This window comes from Sceloporus occidentalis, unplaced genomic scaffold, assembly GCF_023333645.1.
Source record: "Sceloporus occidentalis isolate IW3139 unplaced genomic scaffold, rSceOcc1.0.p SCAF_2, whole genome shotgun sequence".
NCBI classification, from domain to species: domain Eukaryota; kingdom Metazoa; phylum Chordata; class Lepidosauria; order Squamata; family Phrynosomatidae; genus Sceloporus; species Sceloporus occidentalis.
In genome coordinates, this window is record NW_028316982.1 from 242,532,390 (window position 1) to 242,556,399 (window position 24,010).

At 39.3% G+C, this 24,010-nt stretch overlaps 1 protein-coding gene across 6 annotated transcripts in view; it reads right to left on the bottom strand.

The window, feature by feature from the left end:
• Positions 1 to 24,010, bottom strand: part of FRY (FRY microtubule binding protein) — a 279,770-nt gene that overhangs the window by 119,707 nt on the left and 136,053 nt on the right. For all 6 annotated transcript variants that reach the window (XM_089512531.1, XM_089512527.1, XM_089512529.1 and 3 more), the window contains 9 exons: positions 15,540 to 15,679; positions 15,153 to 15,243; positions 13,689 to 13,768; positions 11,200 to 11,280; positions 7,984 to 8,152; positions 6,353 to 6,445; positions 6,163 to 6,261; positions 2,239 to 2,340; positions 677 to 780 (listed from right to left, as the gene is read on the bottom strand). In XM_089512531.1, coding sequence (XP_089368657.1) covers positions 677 to 780; positions 2,239 to 2,340; positions 6,163 to 6,261; positions 6,353 to 6,445; positions 7,984 to 8,152; positions 11,200 to 11,280; positions 13,689 to 13,768; positions 15,153 to 15,243; positions 15,540 to 15,679 — 959 coding nt within the window. The remainder of the gene's footprint in view (positions 1 to 676; positions 781 to 2,238; positions 2,341 to 6,162; positions 6,262 to 6,352; positions 6,446 to 7,983; positions 8,153 to 11,199; positions 11,281 to 13,688; positions 13,769 to 15,152; positions 15,244 to 15,539; positions 15,680 to 24,010) is intronic.

A 24,010-nucleotide genomic window follows, 5' to 3' on the forward strand; every position in this document is an offset into this window, starting at 1 on the left:
ACACGCCCCCTTTATAATAATAATAATAATAATAATAATAATATCTCGCCTTTTCCCGAAGGAATCAAGGCGGGTTACAGAATATTTACCCCTAACTGCAAGTATTGCTGTCATTATCAGCTTCAAGTAATCAATTTTGCCTTTGTCAATTATCTTTAAAAGGCCCATATAGTGCTTCAAGAATAGTTCATTAAATCATTTATTGTTTGTTTTGAGTGTTTTAGTGTATGTTTCTAAAATCAGTTTTAATCACAGAACTGTAATTAAAACTAGCCATCTCAAGACACAGACCAGATTGTTGGGATTGTAGTTTTCATATAAAAAATATATTTCTGAAGGGTAATTATAGGAATTATTTGTACTCCTGTCTGTTTTCTTGGTGAAAGTTACTTTAAGCTGCATCCACACAGCAGAAATAATTCATCTTGACATCACTTTAACTGCCATGGCCCAATGCTATGGAATTTTGTGAATTGTAGTTTGTTGTGGCACCAGAGCTTTCTGACAGAGAAGGCTAAATGTCTCACAAAACTACAGTTTCCAGAATTCTACAACACTCAGCCTTGGCAGTTAAAATAGTGTCAAACTGGATTATTTCTGTAGCCTTAGTGAGGAAAAGTTACTTTAGTGACCAATATATGAGAAAAATGTTAATAATAGTGATATATAACTTTACCTTTGGGTAGTTGTATTGCTTTCACATTTAATTCTAATCATGTAAACCCATAGTAGTCTGTAGAGAGATTCCAGTGCAACTCGAGCCATTTTGGGATCCTTATTCTAAAACAATAAAACCCATACATAAATGTTTCTTTTCAAGGCCATCTGTTCATAAACCTCCAAATCTTCACTTTATTGACTAAGTATTACTCTGTTCCAGTTGGAGAGGCAAAATGCTGGCTAGATATAGTTCTCAAATGGATTCATAGAGGAATTGAGCTGCCATGTTTCTCCAACTGGGAGGACATCTGGGGTATTTAAAAGCATGGCCATTTTATTCACAACTGAAGTATACAAACTATTAAGGCTAGTGACAATACCACAGCAATAGCGCTTGGTGGCATCTTTATATGATATTTTGGCTAGGATAAATAAAATAATACTGTTTAAATAGTACTGAAGCTTTCAAGGAATAAAGGGATTCAAATTGTAATATGAACAATTGGATAGTGGAACAATATAAACGAATCACTAAGGGATTCTACTGACTGCCTCAACAGAGTGGCATCCCGCTGCCCCTTTCAGCACTGGATCAGGGCCATGGCCCCAGTCTGGAGCTTTGCGGGCTGTAAAAGAAAAGGGAAAATGCCGCTCCTTAGAAAGCTAGCAAAAAGGTACCCTTGCCACTGTGGCGGCACTTTTCAGCACTTCTTTCGGCATGTGGCGTATAAATGCCGCCAAAGGAGCACTATGACACCACCCACCATTCGGGCAGGTGGCGTGACGCTGGCATGGGGGCAGCATCGGGGCGTGCACTGTCTAAACGCCATGCCCCCACACCAGCACTTTAAGCCAGTCTGTACAGCCTCTAAGTTTCCAAACAGGAGTAAAGCTGCTAGACTGATCGTTTTGTACAACTTATTTTCAATTATTGTATATACAAATAGTGGTGGGATCTGATAGCTATATACCAAAAAGATAGTTGCTGAGAAACACGAGAGTGGTATCAGCATGTTCACAGGATCCTAGGATTTTTAGAAGCAAGGGCCTTCCCACCAGTAGCCACAGAATATAGTCGTAGGGTGGGAAAGAGAAAAGATAAAACACAAGAATGGAGAACAAGAGTGGTGGGGGAACGGTAATGGAATGGTAATGGAATACCCTGAAAAAAGCTATGACTGGTACACTGAACTCAACACTGTTATAGATCACATGAATCTTTCTGATTATGAATGATTTAAATAAAATCTCCCTTGTCTTTGTTGGTATAACCAAAACCTAAACACAATAATTTGGAAAACCTATGGATTTCAATTGATGGGAATTTTAGGATTACATTTGTCCGTCAAATCTTACATAGTAGCCTGGCTTAAGTTTTAGTGGTACAAAAGTGTTCCCCAGGAACACTTACAGTATTCCTTCATTCTTTGGTCCGATGCTAACAAAAGGAGAAAAAGTGTTAAGACATGGTAAATAACAACCTTCAAAAATGTCAAGATAATATGTAGCAGGTTGATGATACAAACGTCATGAGCTAATACATTAATAACAAAAGAAAACAAGAAGAGAGATACTAACTTTGAGATTGGACAGGCAGTTGTTAAGGAAAATATGCCATCTGTTTAAAAAGAACTGCTTCTGACTGACACAAAGCAGGCATGTTACTAGAGGATACAAAGCCTAAATAGGAGACAAAGACAACACAGAATTATTTGAATGACAACAAAAAAGGAAACTAATTTAGTACCAGATCCACAGTGAATACCAGAGGCCCATCTTTCTCTTATACACACCATCCAATATAAACACATTGTTCAGTATTATAATGTTAAATGAACACTTCTCTGAAGCTGTTATGAATTTTTATGGCTACTTTGTATAAACACAGAATTAAATTTTCATTAGAACTATCAAATATTTCTATGCAGCACTATCCAGAATGCCAGAAGTGTAAGCCAACTTTAGGGAACAGTAGAAAGCTCCACAGAACATTCTCATGAAAAATGACATGCCTGTATCCAATGAAATCATTGAACTAGTGCAAGACCCATTTGAACTAGGGCTTGCACATATTCAGGGCTAGTGCAAGGGTAGTATCAAGAGCCATCATGGTGTAGTGGTTTGAGCATTATGTGTCTAGAGATCAAGGTTTGATTCCTCGCTCAGTCATGGAAACCCACTGGGTGACCTTGGATAAGTCATACTCTCAGTCTAAGAAACCCCTGTGAAAACCCCTTAAGGTTGCCATAAGTAAGAAATGACTTGAAGACACACAACAATAACGAGTATCCAATACAGTTCTTGTTGCACAAGTGCACATATTTGAACAGCTTTTCTGTTTTTATGTTCAACACTATTTAAAATACAACACCCAAGTTCAATTATATCATGGGATTATTTTTTTTAATGTGGGGTGTTTGCTATATGGGGTGAATATCATTGTTTTATTATGGTTTTAATGTTTGTAATTTTAGATTGTGTTTTTGTGATGTTTTGATTGTTTTATTTTTGTAAGTTTTTAAAGAGTTTTTATTCATGAGCCTCCTTGGGACCCTTTGTGGGAGAAAGGTGGCATAGAAATTAATTAAATAAATAAAATTATGTAGAATACTCTATTGTAGCTATGCAATGGACACATATGATCACAGGGAGAGAAATGACACAATGTATATCAACACAATTTGCTTAATTTGAGCCATGTTGGCATCTCTGGGAGAATCAAATGTCTCAAGTAGATGTTTGACAGTACTGGGGCCAAGAATAAGCTAGGAGAGTCAAAGCAGTACAATCTCAAGTGTGTATACTCAGAAATAAGCCCCATTAAGCTCAATAGGACATATTTCCATGTAAGGGTGCATAGGGCCAACTCTCTGACACTAAGCCAGTTGAAACATCATTGAATGATAGAGCTAATCCAATTCCTTTCTCAATGCAGGATGTTCAGCTAAATCATCTTCAGCAGGTAGTTGTCCTGCCTCTTTCTGAAGACATACAGAGAAGGAGACCCAATGCTTTCCTTAGGCAACTAGTTTCATTGCCAAACTGCTCTCACTGTCAAGAAGTTCCTTCTAATGTTCTATTGAAATTTACTATCCTGTAACTTCAGACCATGACACCTGGTTCAATCCTTTGGGCAGCAGAAAACAGCCTTGCCTCCTCACCTCTGTCTAACACCCGCCATACACACACACACACACACACACACACACATACACGCGCGCGCCTAGAAATATCAGAAATTATTTATGACTATCGTGTCCTGCCTAACTTTGTGTCAGCATAGTACTTCTTCCTTGAGATGGGGGAAGTTTGGATCTGACATAACTCGCTTCCTCCCTCACTCTATCCTTTCTCTGTCCCCTGCACTACTAACTCTTCTGACATCTGAGGTCAGTCAGCAAAAGAGTGTTATGCCAGCATAAGGGCAGTTCAGCTGGCGCAAGATGGAAAAAAGTACCTAACCATCCTTTCCTCACGGCTACTATTATGTGCTCTTCGTGTACTTCTTAAAAATATCCCACCTTCCTTCATGTTTTTCACTGCAGTGTTACTAACCTCCCACCAACTGCAATTACTTTCAACATCTAAATCATGGAAGCAGAATACATTCTTCAAAATAAACAAACCAGTACACATTTACTTAACTTCTTTGTACATTTTAGTCTTTACATTTTTAGGCTCAGCCTACATTTCAACTTTAAATCTGTCTCATCAGAGTTGTAATCTTGGAAAAGGTGTTCATTTTTTTTTTTGGCAAAACACCAAAGTTAAAAGTAATTCCATTTGATGGATTTTATGATTACCATTAATAGATATAATCTAGTCACAGCTAGCCAGTCTTTAATCATTTCAGTGAGAGAGTGATTTGAATATCTCTCCCAGTGCAATTAATGACTTAAAAATCTTCACTATTGATCAGACAGGACATTATTATCTGCATGTGGAGGTGATACATAGTGCAAGTGTCACAAAACTAGCTTCTAGTTTGTAAGCTCATAATTGCAAGCTTCTTCTGTATATATTTAGCAACTACTCAGCTAAATAAGGAGAGAACTATAATGTTAATTAAAACATAGAGAGCATGAAAGTGTGTAAATTTAACCAACTGTTACTAAGTCATTGATGACTGCAGGAACTCTCCTTTGCCCTTTTTTAATTAAGGTAAACAAAATACCTTTTTGTAAAGATCCATAGCTTCAAAATGGTTTAACAGAGTCATAATGTGGAATTACTCTGTTCCAGTTGGAGAGGCAAAATGCTTAAGGCATGCTGCGTCAATCTGACTCATATCTTCAGCTCTACTACAGCTTCCCAAAAATAAATGCTATGCCACTGTTAATTTCCCTAGAAGAACAGGAATCCTGCTTAGCAGATCAGAGGGCACTTCTGTTTTTTGGAGGTTATCATATATTCTTCTGCTTGTAAAAAAAACATTGTTTAATCTCTGACAAGTCACAGACACTTTTTCCATCTCTCAGTCCTCATAATAATTTTCTGAATAGATAAGTAACAGGTGATGGAAGTAAAATAATGACAAATATGTTAAAATCAAAAACCACCAATGTTACTAGAGTTGATAGATGAAGTCACAGACACTTTTTCCATCTCTCAGTCCTCATAATAATTTTCTGAATAGATAAGTAACAGGTGATGGAAGTAAAATAATGACAAATATGTTAAAATCAAAAACCACCAATGTTACTAGAGTTGATAGATGAAAGCCAGACTATGTGTAAGTGAAAACAGATTTAGGGTGTAATATTTAAATATATATTAGGGGCTAAGCACCCTAAAAGCACCAGATCTTATCTGATCTTAGAGGCTAGGCAGGGTCAGTCATGTTAGTAGATGGATGGGAGACTGCCAACAATATCAGGTATCGTGGACTATATTTCATAGGAAGGAACTGGCAAACCCACCTCTGAATATTATGTGCCTAAGAAAACTCTATAAAATTCATAGTGTTACCACAGATGAACAGGCAACTTGAAGGCATATACACACAGACACACATTTAAAGATATGAACTCTCATTTTTAAATAACTAAGGACCGGAATAGACAGACAAGAAGGGATGGCTTTAAGCTGAAGACGAATTGGGGCTGCAGCAAACACACACTGCAGCCCCAATCTACCTTGAACCCAGCCCAAAAAGATCCACTCATTATTGGATTGTGAAAGAGGCACCTTTCCCGGCCCCACCACAGCCCGAAGACAGCTTCAATATGCACCAGCGGCGTGTGGTGTGTAAATGCAGTGCTGCCGCAGAATCTTAAACCTGCCCAACTTCTGGGCAGCTTCAGGGAGGCTTTGGAGCATGCAACATATTAACACCGTGCTCCCAACCCACCCGGACAGTGGCTTTAAAGGGCCATCTGTTCAGGCCCTAACTCAGATATAGAAACTTATATGGGGACATTACTTTGGAACTATTCCTGAGAATGCTTTGAAACTTGCCTAGAGATATTCCTGACAAAGGATTTTAGCTTCAGCATTACTAACCAGTGAGTGCTTCTTTCGTGAAGAGAGTTCAAGCGTTGTGTCATAGAGACTTTCAACAAAGTTCCTCAGACAAGGGACATTCACTTCATTTTTAACAGCCTAGAAAGAGACCTCAAGTCAACATAAAGTTTTGTCTCAAGCTAGCTTTTAAAATCTAATTTGAAGATTTGAGTAAGAAAGAATAACTTACAGCAGCTACCGGGACAAGAATTTCAACAAACAATCCAGCTAATGCATGCTTGATATCTTTGTCTTTAACTTCAAGGAAATAATGTGCACATTCCTAAAATAAAATAAAACAGAAAAAATGATGCATATGAGCAGAGTCTCTACACTTCTGTGTGCAAAAGCTGCTGTTTGTTTACATCAGGGGTAGAATTCATGAGGCTCTCCAGTTGTTGTTGGATTGTAACTCCCAGTATTCTTCACCATTAACTATTGTTGCTGGGGCTGATGGACTTGTATTACATTATCTGGAGGGCTGCATGATTCTCGCTCCTAGTTTAAATACTTAATAAATTTCTTTTTTCATTTAATAATTTTACTCAACTAAGTAATTGTGCAATCCTATATATATACACTCACAAAGTAATGCTCACTATTTTCAATGAGATTGGCTCCTAGGTGAGTGGATACCTACCCCAAAGTCCAGTTAAAAACTGCCAAAATATTTTCTTAACCATTTGTAGGTGAAACTTCGTGTGGTGGCAACTCACTTTAAAAAAAAACAGACTGCCTTTCCACTGCAGAATTAATGCAGTTTGACACCTCATTAACTGCCATTGTGAAATGCTATGGAATTCTGGGATTTTTAGTATTGTGAGATATTTAGTGTTCTGTCAGAAAACTCTGGTGCATAACAAACTGCAAATACTATACCAGGATTCCACAGGATGGAGCCATGATAATTAAAGCAATGTCAACCTACAATAATTCTGCAGTGTAGCAGCAGCCTTAATAAATAATAAACTTTATTCTTATACCCCGTCTTTCTGCTGCAGCAATCAAGGCGGCTTAAATGACTAGAATATATTGGAATAATACATACTCTCAATAAATAAACTGACCCCCCCCCCCTTTGAAACAGGATTAAATACCGTTTAAAAATTCAACCTGTTTAAATGACAGCAATTTTCTAGTAGAGGCAGTGGTTACATAAAATAGGGAGAGTACAGAAATTAGACTGAACTATTCTGGGAAGGACTGCTGGAAGAGATCCGTCTTAACAGCTTTTTTGAAGCTGTCTAGACTGTTTATTTGACGGATCTCCTCCGGCAAGGCATTCCAAAGTCTGAGAGCAGCAGCAGAGAACATCCTCTGGGAGGTTGCTGTTAGTCTGGTTTTTATGGGTTGCAATAAATTCCTCCAAGAGGACCTGAGGGTGCAGGGCGGATTGTACGGAGGTAGGCCATCCTGTTCAGAGAAGTATTCCCAGGCATTGCATGATTATAATTTGCTATTTGATGTTCTTTTTTGTTGCCTGTTTTACTGAACCATTAACTGTATTGCTATGTATTTTATATGTATTATCCTATTATTTCTTAGCTTGTACGCCATAGGCAGGTTTACTCTTATATATTTATTGTTTTTATGTACAGCTCTGTGCAAATCTACAGCGCTATATAAATAATAATAATAATAGGTGATCCTTTATATAGGTTGGACCCAAGTCTTACATTGTAAAGACTTCCCATTCATGTCTTCACTACAGCACCATTAGAGAGTAAAATGCACATAGCACCTAAATTAATAATTAGTATCCTATTGTCTTTACAGAGATTGCAACATTTTAAAAATACACCTGATACAGAGTTACATTACCTGCATAAACTGAAGAGAGGCTTCAAAATCTTCCACTGGATACATCTTTATGCGAAAGAATTTCATTCCCATTATTAGGCTGATAATACTCTGAACCACATAAGGGTTCTGTTCTTTATGCCGTAGCTCTTTTAATTCTGCCATAAATTTTTTCTTCACAGCTGGAAATCTGTAATGAAAAGTTGCTATGGTAATTCTTTCAAAAGAGTATTTTGATAGTAAGATTAATTAGGCGAAGGTTCAGTGGGAAAATGGAAACTTGCAATTAAAAGGGAAATGTCTCCTAGAAACCCTATCATAAAATTGTCATGGAGAGAGAAATCCCAGAGATTCAAGCAGGATTCAGGAAAGGAAGAGGCATTGGGGACCACATTACAAACAAACGACGGCTAATGGAGCATGTCAGGGAATTCCAAAAGAAGATCAGCATGTGCTTTATAGACTATAGCAAAGCCTTTGATTGCAAAGATCATGAAAGGCTATGGGATGCCCTTAAAGACATGAGAGTGCCAACACATCTGATAGTCCTGATGAGAAATCTGTACTCAGGACAAGAGGCTACTGTCAGAACAGAACATGGAGAAACAGAATGGTTCCCAACTGGCAAAGGAATCAGACAGTTTAGTGATAGACTGATTCCATCTTTGTCGAATTATTGCAGCAATAAAATGTCTTCCCATTCCTTTAAGCCAGTGGTAGACAACATAACACCCTGGGTCTAATTTCATACATTCAGAAGGCAAGAGAGACAGTGGCTGAAAATAAGAGGGATCTCTTCCTCCTCAATTGGTATATTGGTTGAGTGGGGGGAGTGATAAAACAAAGGTTGCACAGAAAGTGAAATAAAGTGAGCTCAAAATCCCATTTCTTCTAACATCTCTGTTGGGTTGGAAGAAATGAAAATATTTGTTGTCCCCAGAACTTTTCCCTATCAGACCCCTTCTATTCCATCCATGCTTTGAAAGCCAGGAAAAACTCTCTCAATTTAAAATTTGGAAAAGTAAAAGACTTTATACAATGCAAGATCTCTTCTTCAAGGGTAAACCTAAAAGCATGGAGGAACTCCTTATCAAACTAGCACCTTTTCATCCTAACTGGTTTCAGCTTTATCAGGTGAACTCCTTCCTACAAAAAATAACTAAGGATGATGAGACCCCACGCTCTCTAACAATGTTTGAGAACTGGTGTGCCTCATCACAACATATTAAAGGACTGTCAGCTAAAATTTTATACTTGGCTCATAGAGGGGATTTAAGGTAATGGCCTTGTTCGCAAAAGAGGCCAAAAATTAGACCCTAACATAACAATTCAAGACTCAGATTGGCAAAAAACTCTGGGGTTCCCCTCATTTAAGACAAAATCAACGTTCATTAGGCAGTTCACCTTGATGTTAATCCACAAATGGTACTTCACCCCTGTCCAAATTGCTGGAGAGCATGTAGGGATAAGGGCACGTACTTGCACATGTGGATGGAATGTGCCATAATCAGGCAATTCTGGTTGGAGATTATTTCAATAATCTCAGAAGTTAAGAAACAAAATATCATATCTTGCCCAAGGAGTTTATCACATCGGGAAAACTGGAAGTTTGAAAGGGTAAGAACCTGTGATTATCCAGTGTATTAGGCACAATTGCATGATTGGTTTTCACACGATGTTGTGTGCAAACTGCTAAGAATCCAACCAGAAAGAGACATGAACCAGCAATTAGTCATTTTCGGGAAAATATTGTGAATTCATTTCCGTTTTATTCACAATATCACTTTTTTGAGCAATTGCTCTAGTGTGAAAACTATTTAGTTTATTCACAGGATTCTCACAGTTTTTGTACTTGTTGCCAGATTTCACAAGATTCTTTCGGGCAAGTTTACTTCCGGTGCTGCTTTGTCATGTCCAGTTGTTGAGAGGAAAGCAGCCTTTTATGCTTTTTAAAACTTTCCTGTTTTGGGTAATGTTTTGTTCTTTGTACTTAGGTTGGATACCATTAGGTATAGTATATTTTTATAAAGAAAATTGTGTAAAGAATTGTTTATTTCTCTGGGTGATTTTGTTTGCTGCTATGTATGCTCTGGTGACTTCTGGTGATGCAACTAATCTGTGTGCACACGCAAAAACGCAATTCCCAAACCATTAACAGGATTTACACACATCTGTGTAAAAACCAAATGTGCATTCTACTTCTTGCTTTAGTAATGAACCACTAACGCATTATTGAGTTCTCTGTGTGAAAATTATTTGCACATTTGTGCGCTTCTGCTGGATGGGACGTTTTAATCATTATCAGGATGCAGGTACACATGGTCCCTGTGTGATAAACTCCCAAGTCTTTTATTGCATTCACTCTTTTTGAATGTAAACAGAAATTTGAAACATAAAACACTAATCAGTTTTTTATGGCAACAACCAGGGTTGAAATTGCTAAAAATTGGCTAGCTGGTAACTTCTCTATAGAAAACTGGTGGCGTTGTGTGTGGGATGTACTGTTAATGGAAAAGTTGGTTGCTAGATTAAAAGCTTTAAAAACGAGATATTTCATAAATCTTTCAAGGAGAGCTGGTTCACTTTCCTGGACTATATGTTAACAACAATACCAATTGTCCAAACCCACCAGCTCATCACTTTGGTTTCTGGAAGGACATTATACAAGAGATTTCATAAAAGAATCATACTTTTATTCTGGCATTTGAAACACAGCTGCTACAGTTTGTTATGTTGTATTGTCGTTTTTATTTAATTCATGTATATTTTCTTGATTGACCTTCTACAATAAAATTACTTTGTTAAAAAAAAAAGGGGGGGGGAAGAAAGTGAAATAAAAAGTGAAGAGAGAGACAGACAGACAGAAAGAAAGATCCTTTCCATTCATTGACTCTAGCTCCATTCATTAATGGCATTAATGGCCCCTGGTAGATTATCCCCAAGTTCTCCAACCCTGATGCTTTAGGCTTCCCAGAGATTACGTCAATGGAATAAATAAAATGAAGCTTCCATAAAGCCCATGTTGAATTTACTTAGAACTCCTTGACTGGACACAGAAGTTCTGTGCCAAGACACAGTTTGATAAACAAAGTGCTCATGAGTGAAATGATTTATTCCTCCAATTTCTTTTGCAGCAAGAAAAACACACACACTTCTTAATCCAGAGCCAAACTTTCTGAATGAAAACTGTGAAACATTTCAGACTTAAATTACATCACTTATTTAAAATACACTTACTTTGCTTGTGCTAATACCCCTATTACTTCAGCATACAGATCTGCAACAATGTGCATATTTCCAGTGTTAGGACCAAGGTACCTACCAAGAGAAGATGATAATAATAATAATAATAATAATAATAAATTTTATTTTTATACCACTTTTCCAGAAGATCAAAGCGGTGTACACAAAATTTAAAACCAGTTACAAACACATCATAAAATAGATAAAACCAGTAACACAATATACAAATCTAAAACAATCATTCAAAGGGGTGAGGCAGAAGGTTGATGGAATCAAAATACACAACTTCATTTTCCAGAGGGGAAGGCTTTACAGAAGAGGAAAGTTTTTAGCCTCTTTTTGAATGTTTCCAGGGGGGTGATCAGGCGGAGTTCCTTGGGAAGACTGTTCCAGATTTGTGGGCCGCTACTGAGAAGGCCCTCTGGGATGTAGTAGCATATTTAGATGGTGGAATTTCTAGCAAGTTCTTCCCGGTTGTTCTGAGTGTGCGGAGCGGATTATATGGGGAGATGCGGTCCCTCAAGTAACTCGGGCCCAAGCCATGTAGGGCTTTATAGGTAAAAACCAACACCTTGTATTGTGCTCGGAAGCGAATAGGCAGCCAGTGCAGATCTTTCAGAATTGGTGTTATATGGTCAAAACTGGAAGCACCGGTGACCAATCTGGCTGCCATGTTTTGTACTAGCTGAAGCTTCCGGGCTTGGTACAAGGGTTGCCCCATGTAGAGCGCATTACAGAAATCTAAGCGAGAGGTTACCAGAGCATGTACCACAGTTTCAAGGTCCCTTTGGCCCAGGTAGGGTCGCAGCTGGCGTATCAACTGAAGTTGATAGCAAGCACTTCTGACCGTCTCATCTACTTGAGATGTCAACTGCAGGGACGAATCCAGAAGTACTCCTAGACTGCGAACTTCGTCCTTCAGGGGAAGTGTGACCCCGTCCAGGACAGGTGGACAAATTTCCTTCCCCGGACCTGGGGAACCTATCACAAATACTTCCGTTTTCTCTGGATTCAAACTGAGTTTGTTTTCCCTCATCCAGCCAATTACCGACTCCAGGCAGGCGTTCAGAGGAGAGACCTCATCCTTAGTCACTGAATCAGTCGGAGACACAGAAAAGCGTATTTGGGTGTCATCGGCATACTGATAACACTGCTCCCTATGTCTCCGGATGATCTCTCCCAGTGGTTTCCGTAAAAGTTAAACAAAGTGGGGGACAGAATCACTCCCTGAGGGACACCAGATGTGAGTTCCCTCTTAGAGGAGCAAGTGTCTCCCAACTGCACCATCTGGAATCTGCCCAAGAGGTAGGATCGGAACCACTGAAGTGCAGTGCCCCGATACCCAACTCTCTCAGGCGTTCCAGAAGGATACCGTGGTCAATGGTATCGAAAGCCGCTGAGATGTCCAAGAGCACCAACAAGGTCACACTTCCCCTGTCGATACCCATATGGAGATCATCGACTAAAGCAACCATGGCAGTCTCAACTCCATAACCCACTCTGAAGCCAGTTTGAAATGGATCCAGATAATCGGTTTCATCCAAGACAGCTTGGAGTTGGAAGGCAACCGCTCTCTCGATCACCTTACCTAAAAATGGCAATAGTGAAACCGGCCTATAGTTGTTTCTTATCAGGGGGTCCAGGGAGGGTTTTTTTAGCAACGGTTTGACTGTTGCTAATTTTAAACTAGATGGAAATTTACCCTCCCTGAATGATGCATTGATTATGCGTTGCAATAATGATCAATTGGAATGGTTAGGAATATATGGCTTCTTGCACCAACTCCAGATAAATAAGCACAATAAGGCTTAGGTTAACATTAGGATCCTAAATTACTCTTACCATTAAACAATGTGCATACACTTAGTTAAGCCTCTTTTGTATGGGCAAGTTGAAAACAGAGGTGAGATGGCATGCATACCCTATAGACTAAATAGCACTTCACTATTTCCAATAGGCTGTGAGTAGTTCTATGGAGGTATAGTGACAGTTAACATCCTCATTAAAATACAACCCTCATGTTTTCTCTGGGGGAAACCATGGCAGTTAAATTAATATAAAACTGTATTAAAATTTTGCTGTGTGGATCAGGGGTGGCTGGTGAATTCAGTCAGGATTTTACCAACACTTCTCCTGTAGTTGTTCCAAGTTGAGCAGCAGTTAAACTCTGGTTTAGCACCAGCAGAGCTCCTGTTCACTTTGGGGCAGCTGCAAAATAGCTGCAGTAAAATCAAGAGTGCATTTAATGACCCTGCAGTGACTGATCACCAGTTATCACTGGCATAGATGTACCTGAAAAGAGGTTTTTGCTCCCAGAAATTACAGAAATACACAATTTGGGAACATGCCTATATACTCCTATTTCAAAGGTTGTTCTGATCCTAACCTTAGCTTCTCTCACAGCTATAGTTCTAACTGTTGAGCTAAAATAACAATTCTTTCCAACATGGCATAATCTTTGAAACTGCATATAAGAGCCTTACCCTTCTTTGTATTTAAAGTGCTTAAAAGCCAAATTAATAACATCGTGCACCAAGCCATCTATTACAGGATGCAGCTGAATCTGAAAAACAAGCAAACAAACAAGCTAGCAAAATACATACCTGTGTATAATATCTATAGCTTGCATTTGTCAAGGACACACAATTTTCTGAATAACCACTGGATCTCTCCTCTCAGTTGCAAAACGAATGATAAAATACTCAAAGGACTTACTCCTCCACTCTGAGTCCTTTAACACTATGTTCTGACTTCACTTTAACAGCCATGGCTGCACCCTAAGAAGTTCTGAAATCCCCAATTTAAGGAGGGGCATTTAGAATTCTCAGCCAGAGAACTCTGATGTCTCACCAAACTACAACTCCCAAGATTCTATAGAATATAGCCATAGCAGTTAAAGTGGAACTACTGCACTGTAACTGTGTAGTGTCAAACAACTCTCGGTTACAAAAGTGGTTTGATAAATTTTTTGGACTATCTTCAGTCAAGGTATTTGGAAATAATATGTGAAATAGGCTGAGTCTGGGAAAGGTTCTGTTTGTTTGTTTGTTTGTTAGTTAGTTTACAACAAGGTTGCCCCTGTCCCAAGTGAAGATAACAGTGATAGCATTTTGAAAAAACAGAAATAACATTGGTTATATATTTATTTATTTTTTGCAGAAAAAAATGTAAAAGCAGTCCTTAGGACTGGAATGTGGCTTTGGCGCAGCTTCTAACCTCTTAAGATGCATGCATCATTTAAACAGCATACCTCCAAAGTGACCCGAACCAGCTTTATTTTGTCCTTTTTGTATGGGCTCATAGGCCGGTTACAGACCGCCCAAAAGGGGCGGTCTCAGGCCGCTGCCGGTTGCAGCACGGAGGAGTCGCAGCAGCCAAACCGCGTGACTCCTCCGCGCTGCGTAGAAGGAGCGTGAAAATCGCGCTCCTTCTGGCAACCCGGAAGAGACGCCGCAAGTGCCAAAGCGCGCACTTGTGGCGTCACTTCCGGGCTGCGACGTGCGGACACAGAGCGTCCGTTACGTCAAAATGGCGGCGGCTGTGTGGAACGGCTGCTGCCATTTGTAACGGACTCTGGCCGTGATAGGGTAAGGGGCGTCTGGAAGAGACGCCTCTTTTTCAAAATGGGACGTCCTAAGGACGTCCCTTATGGCGGTCTGTAACCCGCCATAGTTTCAGTAATATGGCAGTAGACATTGAAAACAACAACACAAAAACACTGAAATTCCCAACCACCTTCTTTCATAATATATTATGGATACAGAATTAACTTCAGGGAGTGATCAGGAAAAACTATTACTTTCAATGCAACTAATTTTTTACCAATTAATAGGTAATTCAATTCCCTTGAAAGTAATCTTTATGGAAGTTTATTCCACTGTTTCCGAGGTCATTGTATTTAAGAATTCAGGTGTTAAGATTTAATTATATATTTGTAAATGACATACCTGTTTCAATACCTCTATTAATACTAAAGAAAAAATAAAATCAATAGCAAGATCTCTTCTTTCCATTAAATAATCACGCTGCTGTTCATCACTGAAAGAACAGACAAAAAGGTTAATCAAATTTCCCCATTCAGCTACATGTTTTATTTTTACAAGCAGATAATGGCTTGGATAAAATTAATCCCAATAAATTAACTGGTTATTGCTACTGGGCTATATTGCTGTTCCTGCCAAACATATTGGGTCAAAAATATCCCATGTTGTTTTTCAATTACTGACAATAGTGGCTGGAGAACTCTTGAAGCTATAGTCTTGAAAACTAACCATTCTAAGCTCTGTATAAGCAGGACTTATATGGAGACATATAACATAGACTCAGGAGCATACCTTTTCGATTTAGTGCTTGTTCTTGGTCTGTATTCATGAGATTCATCTTCGATGCCATTTTGTCTTTTGTACCAGTCAAACAAAGTGCGCAGAATGGAAGGTAGACAATACTCTGAAAGTGAGCTCATTGAGCTTATTACCTGCAAAAGGCGTACTGATATTAAAAAGTATGTAGGAATTGTGTGCTAAAGAATCTGTCATAAACTTTTACTAATCAGTCAGTTAGTTTTTAAATCTGACTTCAAGTTTAGTTTTTGCCAGGTATTTTCTTCCTTGAGGGTAGAGCAAAGGACTGAGAAAGAAAGGAATCATATTTATATTTTTATCTATTGGAAATTCTCTTAGGCAATATTTCAGAGAAAGGCAATGGTAATTCACCTCTGACTATTCTTTGCCCAAAAAACAAAACAAAACAAAACAAAAACCCTATAAAATTCACGAGCCCCAATAAGTCAACAGGTGATCTGAAAACATATGCATATGGCCACTCCTTACTTATCAGACCTTCTTTCTCCTCACCTTCCCACCAGGGCCCTCCGTTCTGGTAGTCAAGGTCTGCTGTCCCAGCCCAGGATTTCCTCTGCCCCATCTCGGATTCGCCCCTTTTTACTTGCTGCCCCTCACTCCTGGAACCTTCTTCCCCCGCGAGCAAGGGCCATCACTTCTTTAACCAGCTTCAAAACAGAGTTGAAGACCATCCTGTTCAGAGAAGCGTTCCCAGGCATCGCATAATTGTCACTTGCTATTTGATGTTCTTTTGATGCCTGTTTTATTGAACCATTTCCTGTATTGCTATGTACTTTATATGTATTAGCCTACTAGCCCCACCACCTTTCCCTTCTCCTTTTATGTCATGTCTTTTTAGATTGTAAGCCTGAGGGCAGGGAACCGTCTAATTAAAAAGATTGTATGTACAGCGCTGTGTAAATTTACAGCGCTTTATAAATAAAGGTTAATAATAATAATAATAATATGATGCACATGTCAAAGCTCTCTCAAGATAATCTATAAAAGAAAACATAACTCCAAATTCTAAAGTATAATTCAGTTGCAATGCCTCCAGTCCATGATCTGCCTCTTCCTATCCACATGTCATCTAGTAGCAACATCTTTATTAAAACAACCATAATTATTTATAAAAGATTATTTACACCATGCAAAAAAACCACATCCTTATTTTAAATGCCTTGCAAATTTCTACTGCAGAACAGAACATGCATTTACACAATAATTTATAAAATACAGTATGTATAATATTATTTAATAAAGATAATAAAATACAATTTTAACAATCCACACAGAAGGGACAAAGGCATTAGGAGAGGGAAAATAAACCAAGAAAACAAAGGAAAATACACATTTATTAATTATTTATTTAAGTTCAGCTATAGCAGGGTATGTCCCATTGTGGAGTAGCCGTCTGAGTGTCAGATCATGATTCTGAAAACCAGGGTTCGATTCCCAGCTTGGTCATGAAACCCACTGGGCAAGTCACATGCTCTCAGGGGACAGCCATGGCAAACCCCCTCTAAGCAAATCTTGCCAAGAGAACCCCATGATAGATTTGCCTTAGTGTTTCTGTAAGTCAGAAATGACTTGAAGGCACACAGCACACACATAGCAGGGTATGGAGTGATTATTCAACTGGCTACAATTAAAAGGCAGGTTTTGACTGTACCTGGCAACAACACATCTTTTCCCATTACAGTGGGCCCTACCCCTACACGAGAGATCCGTTCCGGATCCCCCACGTAAGGAGAATTCCATGCATGCTCGCGTCCCATTGGAAACAATGGGGCACGTGCTCGTGGTGCAAGTGCCATTTGCCCAATTGCCGCACGGCTTCAGAGTAAACTTGAAGTCACGTATGGTGCAGGCACACTGTACTTTTGTTTACTGTAACCCACTTTCCCTTCTTAGCTGTATAAGGACAAAGTAAACAAGACACAGAAAAAACGAGATTAGTCTGCCTGCTTTTTCCCATTCAAAAGAATTGATGCCTCTTCCCCAAACAAACAAATCACCATATTACTATGTATTTTTACTGTGATTTCTTATTTAATCTGCATCATGTGATTTCCCTTAAAGGAAGACAAAGGCAAATTCCCATCTGAACAAATCTTGTCAAGAAAACTCCATGATAAGTTTTCCTCAGGGTCGCCAAAAGTTAGAAATGACTTGCAAGTACACAATAACTATCTATGAAAATGTGTTTATCCCATGAAGAGAAATTTAGAGATATGCCTTTCTTTCAGGAAGGAAGGAACACTTGGAGATTCAATTATGGATCTTTTGTATTCTGCAAAACCAGAGGTGACACGCAGTTTCTTTTAAAAAAGGTCCCTCCTGGTCTTATATTGTATAATTGGGGGGTTGGAGGGGCTTTGTTGTTTTACACTGTTTTTATATTTTCTGTACACCACTATGATCTCCAAGGAATAGTGGTATAATAATAATAATAATAATAATAATAGTAATAATAATAATAATACATCACCAAGTGGGCAAAGATATGATAAAAGTGTCCCAACATGAGGTCAATCTGAGTAGAATCTGTATGGATGTGTGTATGTGAGGATGGTGTGGAGTATGTGGATCTCTGGACCCCAGGTATTTACCTACTTCTGCTGCAAGGTTTCTTCCTCCAGACATATGGAACTAGTTAGGGACTGGGTTCTGGAATTTCCTTTCTGCCATGGGACTCTGTCCCCAACACATTCTCTTGCTATGAGACTATATAAACACTCCATTTCTCTCTAAACTACTTTAAAGAGAGCTTGCAGCCAAGCAATGCAGGTTGCCTGGTGACTGTTTTTTGTGTACATTTATTCTTGTGAAGGTCTGTGCTACTTGAATGTGATAAAGGATGACAAGTGTATATGTTTTTAAAAAGTGGTAGCAACAAAATTGACTTCTGAGCATTTGTTTACCCATCAATACTGCACCTTTTAGGAATTGTGTAATGGTTTGTGTATTGGACTAGGACACTGGGAGACCAGAGTATGAATCCCCACTTAGCCATGAAAACCTACTGGGTGACCTTGGGCAAGTCACACTGTTTCTCCATCAGAGGAAGGCACAGGCATAAATTCTGCTAAGAAAACCTTGTGATAGGGTTGTCTAAGGGTTTGCCATAAATGAGAAATGACTTGGAGGCACACAACAACAACTGCACCTTTTCACTGGCAATGCAATCCCACTGGTATTCTACCAGGAAGATTTTGTTATAGATTTATTTAGCCTTCACTTTGCACACTATTCTTCATCAAGGCAGCTGTACGCCTCTCAGGATGAGTTTGCTAAGCAAGGTATGTGTAACTCACTGGGAAGAGGCCAGCACATGCCACTCCACCTACTGATTCCCAAATTACTGAGTAGTGTGCCAAAGGTAATGCAAACTAAATACACATAGGCTTTATGTCCTCTGTTATATTTACACAGGGTGTCTTTAGCTTTTTAAATCTTTCTGTCATTGGTCTTGTATGGCAGGAAGGAAGGGTGGAATTTGTAGAGACTGGCTCTCAGAATACAGGAAGGGAGGAAAGTCTAGTCAGCAAGCTGGTTACTCAACTCCTCCATTTATTGGAATCAAAGCCAGTGGTGAGATGAATTCTAGCTCTGTATTGCTGCTGGAGGGGAGTGTGCAGATGTACAAATGTGTCCTTGTTGCACAAAAATGATCATGTTCTTCCATCCAAAATGAATTTCATAGCATACAGCCTGAAGATACCAGGTCCACACAAGCACTGAGCTGTTTAAACACCCTGCTCATAGGGCATTTAAAGGGGTCTATACATATGCATTCTTTATAGCTATTTTGGCAGAACTTGCAAAAAACAAGTAAACTATGCCTGAAGCTTCTCTATTTAATATTCATAATGCTAAAAAGTGGCCAATTAAACAGTCAAAATAGAAATTAAACAGTCAAAATGGAAATAATCAATAAACACATCTGCATACCAAAAGAACTAGACATGAAAATACCAGCCATTATTGTTTACTCACACATTTGCACCATTCACATATTATGGTGGAGGTATGGTGGTTGGCATCTAGTATTCATGTAAAATGGGGTGGAAGGGCACCTCACCTCCATGCAGTCAAATGCCTTAGAGGCTGTGCAGAAGGGCCAGAAACGTATGGGCAAAGCCTGTGTTTTTCTGCCCCAGGGCTCAACTTGGATCAGTCCCAGGCTGGTGCAGGGATGGGCAGATGTTTATAGGCCTGCTCATTCCTGCACCACAGATCCAGTACTGCTGTATGCCCCTTATCTCCAGCCGTTGTTGCTGCATGTGAGTAGACCCACATTACTGCATCTGATGTTGAAACGGGGTGCCTGGCTGCAATATCATTTACACATCAGATACGGGTCTATTCAGGCGCAGCAACAACAGAATGAAGTAAGGGGTAAGCAGGGCTGTCTGGTCAGCCATGGTTTGCTGCAGAGTTTCCATGAAATTCTGCAGCAAACTGTGGGTCAATGTGACCTGCACTAAGGTATTTTTGCCCTGAGATCGGGCCAGATCCAATGCATCCACATCCAGTCTGGCTGCATCCATGTCCAGTGTCCAATCCTGCCTCCGGTTTTGGCCTGGCTCACCCAAACAGAACAACACAAGGCTAGGGGGAACCCAGGCCTTTTGGTCCATGCAGATAACCCCCTAGACACTTTCTTCCCAGGTCAGTTTACTTCCAATATTGGGGCGGGTGGGAGTGTCAGAGTATAACACAACTTAAAATTACTTTTCACACTATTGCTCTTAGAATCCCACATCTGGCAGGGGGAATTATGGAGGCTGTAGTCCATAATAACTACTACAAATACTTACACACACATCTTCCCTGTAAAAATTAGACCACATCCCAATTAGAGCACTTCCCATATCACAAATGGAGCACAAATAAATAAATGTGGCTGCCCCTGTTGCTCCCATTTTTCCATTTTTGTGTGATTGTTGTTGATGTTTGCTCACTTCATTTATAGCCCCCCTTTCCCCCCTACACAGGGACTCAAGGCAGCTTACAAATTAAAACAAATGCATTATAGTTAAAACATACAAAAGGTGAACATCAAAATAGAATTTATACCATATTTTTATACTGTAATAGCTGGTTTAGTGTTTAGTGTTTTATACTGTTTTATACTGTTTTAATCTAATGTGATTCTTAAATTTTGTAAATGATATCTTCTGTAAATAAATTTTCTTTAAATAAATTTCCTTATTACTCTTTACTCCTTACAAAAGGTGAACATCAAAACAGAATCAAAATATTAACAGTATTATAAACAGTTTAAAACATGCAATTAAAATAATGAAAAGCCATTTCAAAAACAGTTTAACTTAGTTAAAAACACTACAGCCTCCTATTTTAAAACTTCTTTATGAAGAACAATCCCTGCTCTAGTGTGCTCATGGCTCCTCCATGTGCACAAAGGCTTCTTTACTCATTGTTGTGTTAAGGATGCTTCCTCATACACAAACCACATTCCCCACTGGACCCTTGACATTTAAGAAGTTATGTAACTTGTGGCATCTGTGTGTGAGCACTAAACCAGCTATTTAATATGACTATCAAAATGATCTTTCTGTAGATTGATTGTTCCTGTGAAAAAAGTGGGCCTTGGGGCCAAATTAGGCCCTGGTCAGCTACTTTCTTTCTGCTTTCTTTCTTTTCTTTCTCTGTCTTTCCCATTCACACATAAAGTAAAAGATGGGCATCTGATTTTCACAGGAAAGGAAGTACAGTGGTAAAAGAAAATAAGGCTTTCCATCTCCTCCCATGCCATACTTCCTTACCCACTATTACCTGTTAATAATTTGTACTACTATGTCAGTTTCTCCTGAGAGCACAGACTCTTCTATACTATAGAATAGCTATCATTTTATGTCAAGAATAATGGGATGATTAACACTTGGGCATGGATAATGTAAATCAATATGATGTCATAGCACAGATGGAAGAAGTTAAAAATGTATGCAGCAGTTTATGATACAGAGTTGGCTCATCAGATGATATTCTATCATAAAGACATAGGAATGATTAGTGAAAGTTTGAACTAGGCTACTAGAAAATTATTCCAACAAATATATCTAAGACATAATTTTCTTTACTTTCAATTCCTACTTGTTTATTTCCTTTTACTCTTAGTATTGCTTTAGTTTTGTTTTGGTATTTTTAAAAAATTTCTTGGTACACTTAGGGAAACACCTACACCAATCACCAGGAATCTGGGTGGGTTACAACAGTAAAAATGCATTAATAATACAATAAAATACTATTTGATCCTTTCCCAACCCCCTCCCCAATATTAAAACTACAATTAAACAATCAAAGTTTAAAAGCAATAAAATGCTATACAGCATTAGGTTAAAATTAAAAACAATTTGGCGAGCAGAGAGATATACATCACAGAACTGAGATCATATTCATAAACATACACAAAGGGAAGAAGCTAAAATTTATTAGCTAGGCTGGGAAGGCCTGCCGGAAGAGATCCATTTTAAAAGTGTTTTTGAAGGCTGTAAGAATGTAGATATGGCGGATCTCCGGCCGAACCCAAAGGGTGCTCAACAATGGCACTTCTTCATCCTGGAGAGAAGTGACCAGTGGGGTCCCACAGGGCTCTGTCCTGGGCCCAGTGCTATTCAATATCTTTATCAATGACCTGGATGGCAGAATTGGGAGCATACTTATCAGATTTGCAGATGACACCAAATTAGGAGGAATAGCTAATACTCCAGAGGACAGGATCAAAATTCAAAATGACCTGAATAGACTAGAAAGCTGGGCCAAAGCTAACAAAATGAAATTCAACACGGAGAAATGTAAGGTATTGCACTTAGGGCAGAAAAATAAAAAGCACAGATATAGGATGGGGGACAACTGGCTGAATGAAACTACATGTGAAAGGGATCTGGGAGTCCAAGTAGACCACAAGTTGAACATGAGTCAACAGTGCGATGCGGCAGCTAAAAAGGCCAATGCAATTTTAGGCTGCATCAATCAAAGTATAGTGTCTAGATCAAGAGAAGTAAAAGTGCCACTATATTCTGCTCTGGTCAGGCCCCACCTGGAATATTGTGTCCGGTTCTGGGCACCACAATTCAAAAAGGACATTGAGAAACTAGAGCGTGTCCAGAGGTGGGCGACTAAAATGGTGAAAGGTCTGGAAACCATGCCCTATGAGGAACGACTCAGGGAGCTGGGGATGTTTAGCCTGGAGAAGAGAAGGTTAAGAGGTGATATGATGGCCCTGTTTAAATATTTGAAAGGATGTCATATTGAGGAGGGAGCAAGCTTGTTTTCTGCTGCTCCAGAGAACAGGACCCGGAACAATGGATGCAAGCTACAGGAAAAGAGATTCCACCTCAACATTAGGAAGAACTGTTCGACAGTGGAACACACTCCCTCGGAGTGTAGTGGAGTCTCCTTCCTTGGAGGTCTTTAAGCAGAGGCTAGATGGCCATCTGCTGGGGATGCTTTGATTTGCATGGCAGGGGGTTGGACTGGATGGCCCGTGCGGTATCTTCCAACTCTATGATTCTATGATTCTGTGTTTGCTATAAGTCAACAGGCGACTTGAGGGCACACATACAAATGTAACAAGGAAAATTTATTTATTTAGTGTTTCGACACAACCCAGACACTAACAACAATTAAAAGGAATAAAATTGCATAAAAATACAATAAAATTATAGAATATAATGGAAGACAGAAAATACAACAGGATTCATGATTCATGGAACTCATGCAGCAGAAAGAAAGAAAGAAAGAAAGAAAGAAAGAAAGAAAGAAAGAAAGTTATGACTTGGATTTGGAGTGTCAGTAGAAGGCACTGAGCATTCTGATTTTCCTGTCCCACTTCCCCAAGTGTTGGGAACTCTCCTGAATTTTGGTGATCCTGCATTCCAACATATAACAGCCTACTCTGTTGGGGACAATCTTTGGGTCCTCAGAAAATATTTGGGGCTGCTTACGAAGAGTAGAGAGCAGTACGGTCATTTTCTTGATACTTCTTGACAACTAGGTCTACCAGCGCTTCGCAGGATCCAAGACCATTTCTATTTTGATGGGTCGAACTCCAGCAGACTAGTGCATCTCAAACTATCTGATGTGGGTGACCAGATACCCCCTCCTCATTGTATCAGGAACCAGTACCATATTTGTATCCATTGGCTACAACTGTTTCTTTCTATCCTGAAAACTTGCCAGGGAACTGCAGCCAATGGCTTGGGTACTGGCACGGGTCCACAGATCACCACTTTGAGTAGTACTGCACTAGTTGATCTTCTACAAGTAACAGAAATCTGCCTGGAATAATTATTCTAACCCCTGAAAGACAGATCAAATCACAGGGATTAGCCTGTGCCACAGGCCACAGCCTCAGAGGAGGCAGCCACACAATGTAGGCCTGGTGTAGAAGTGATAGTTTTGAAAATGCAGCATGAACTGGAAGGTCACAACTTTGA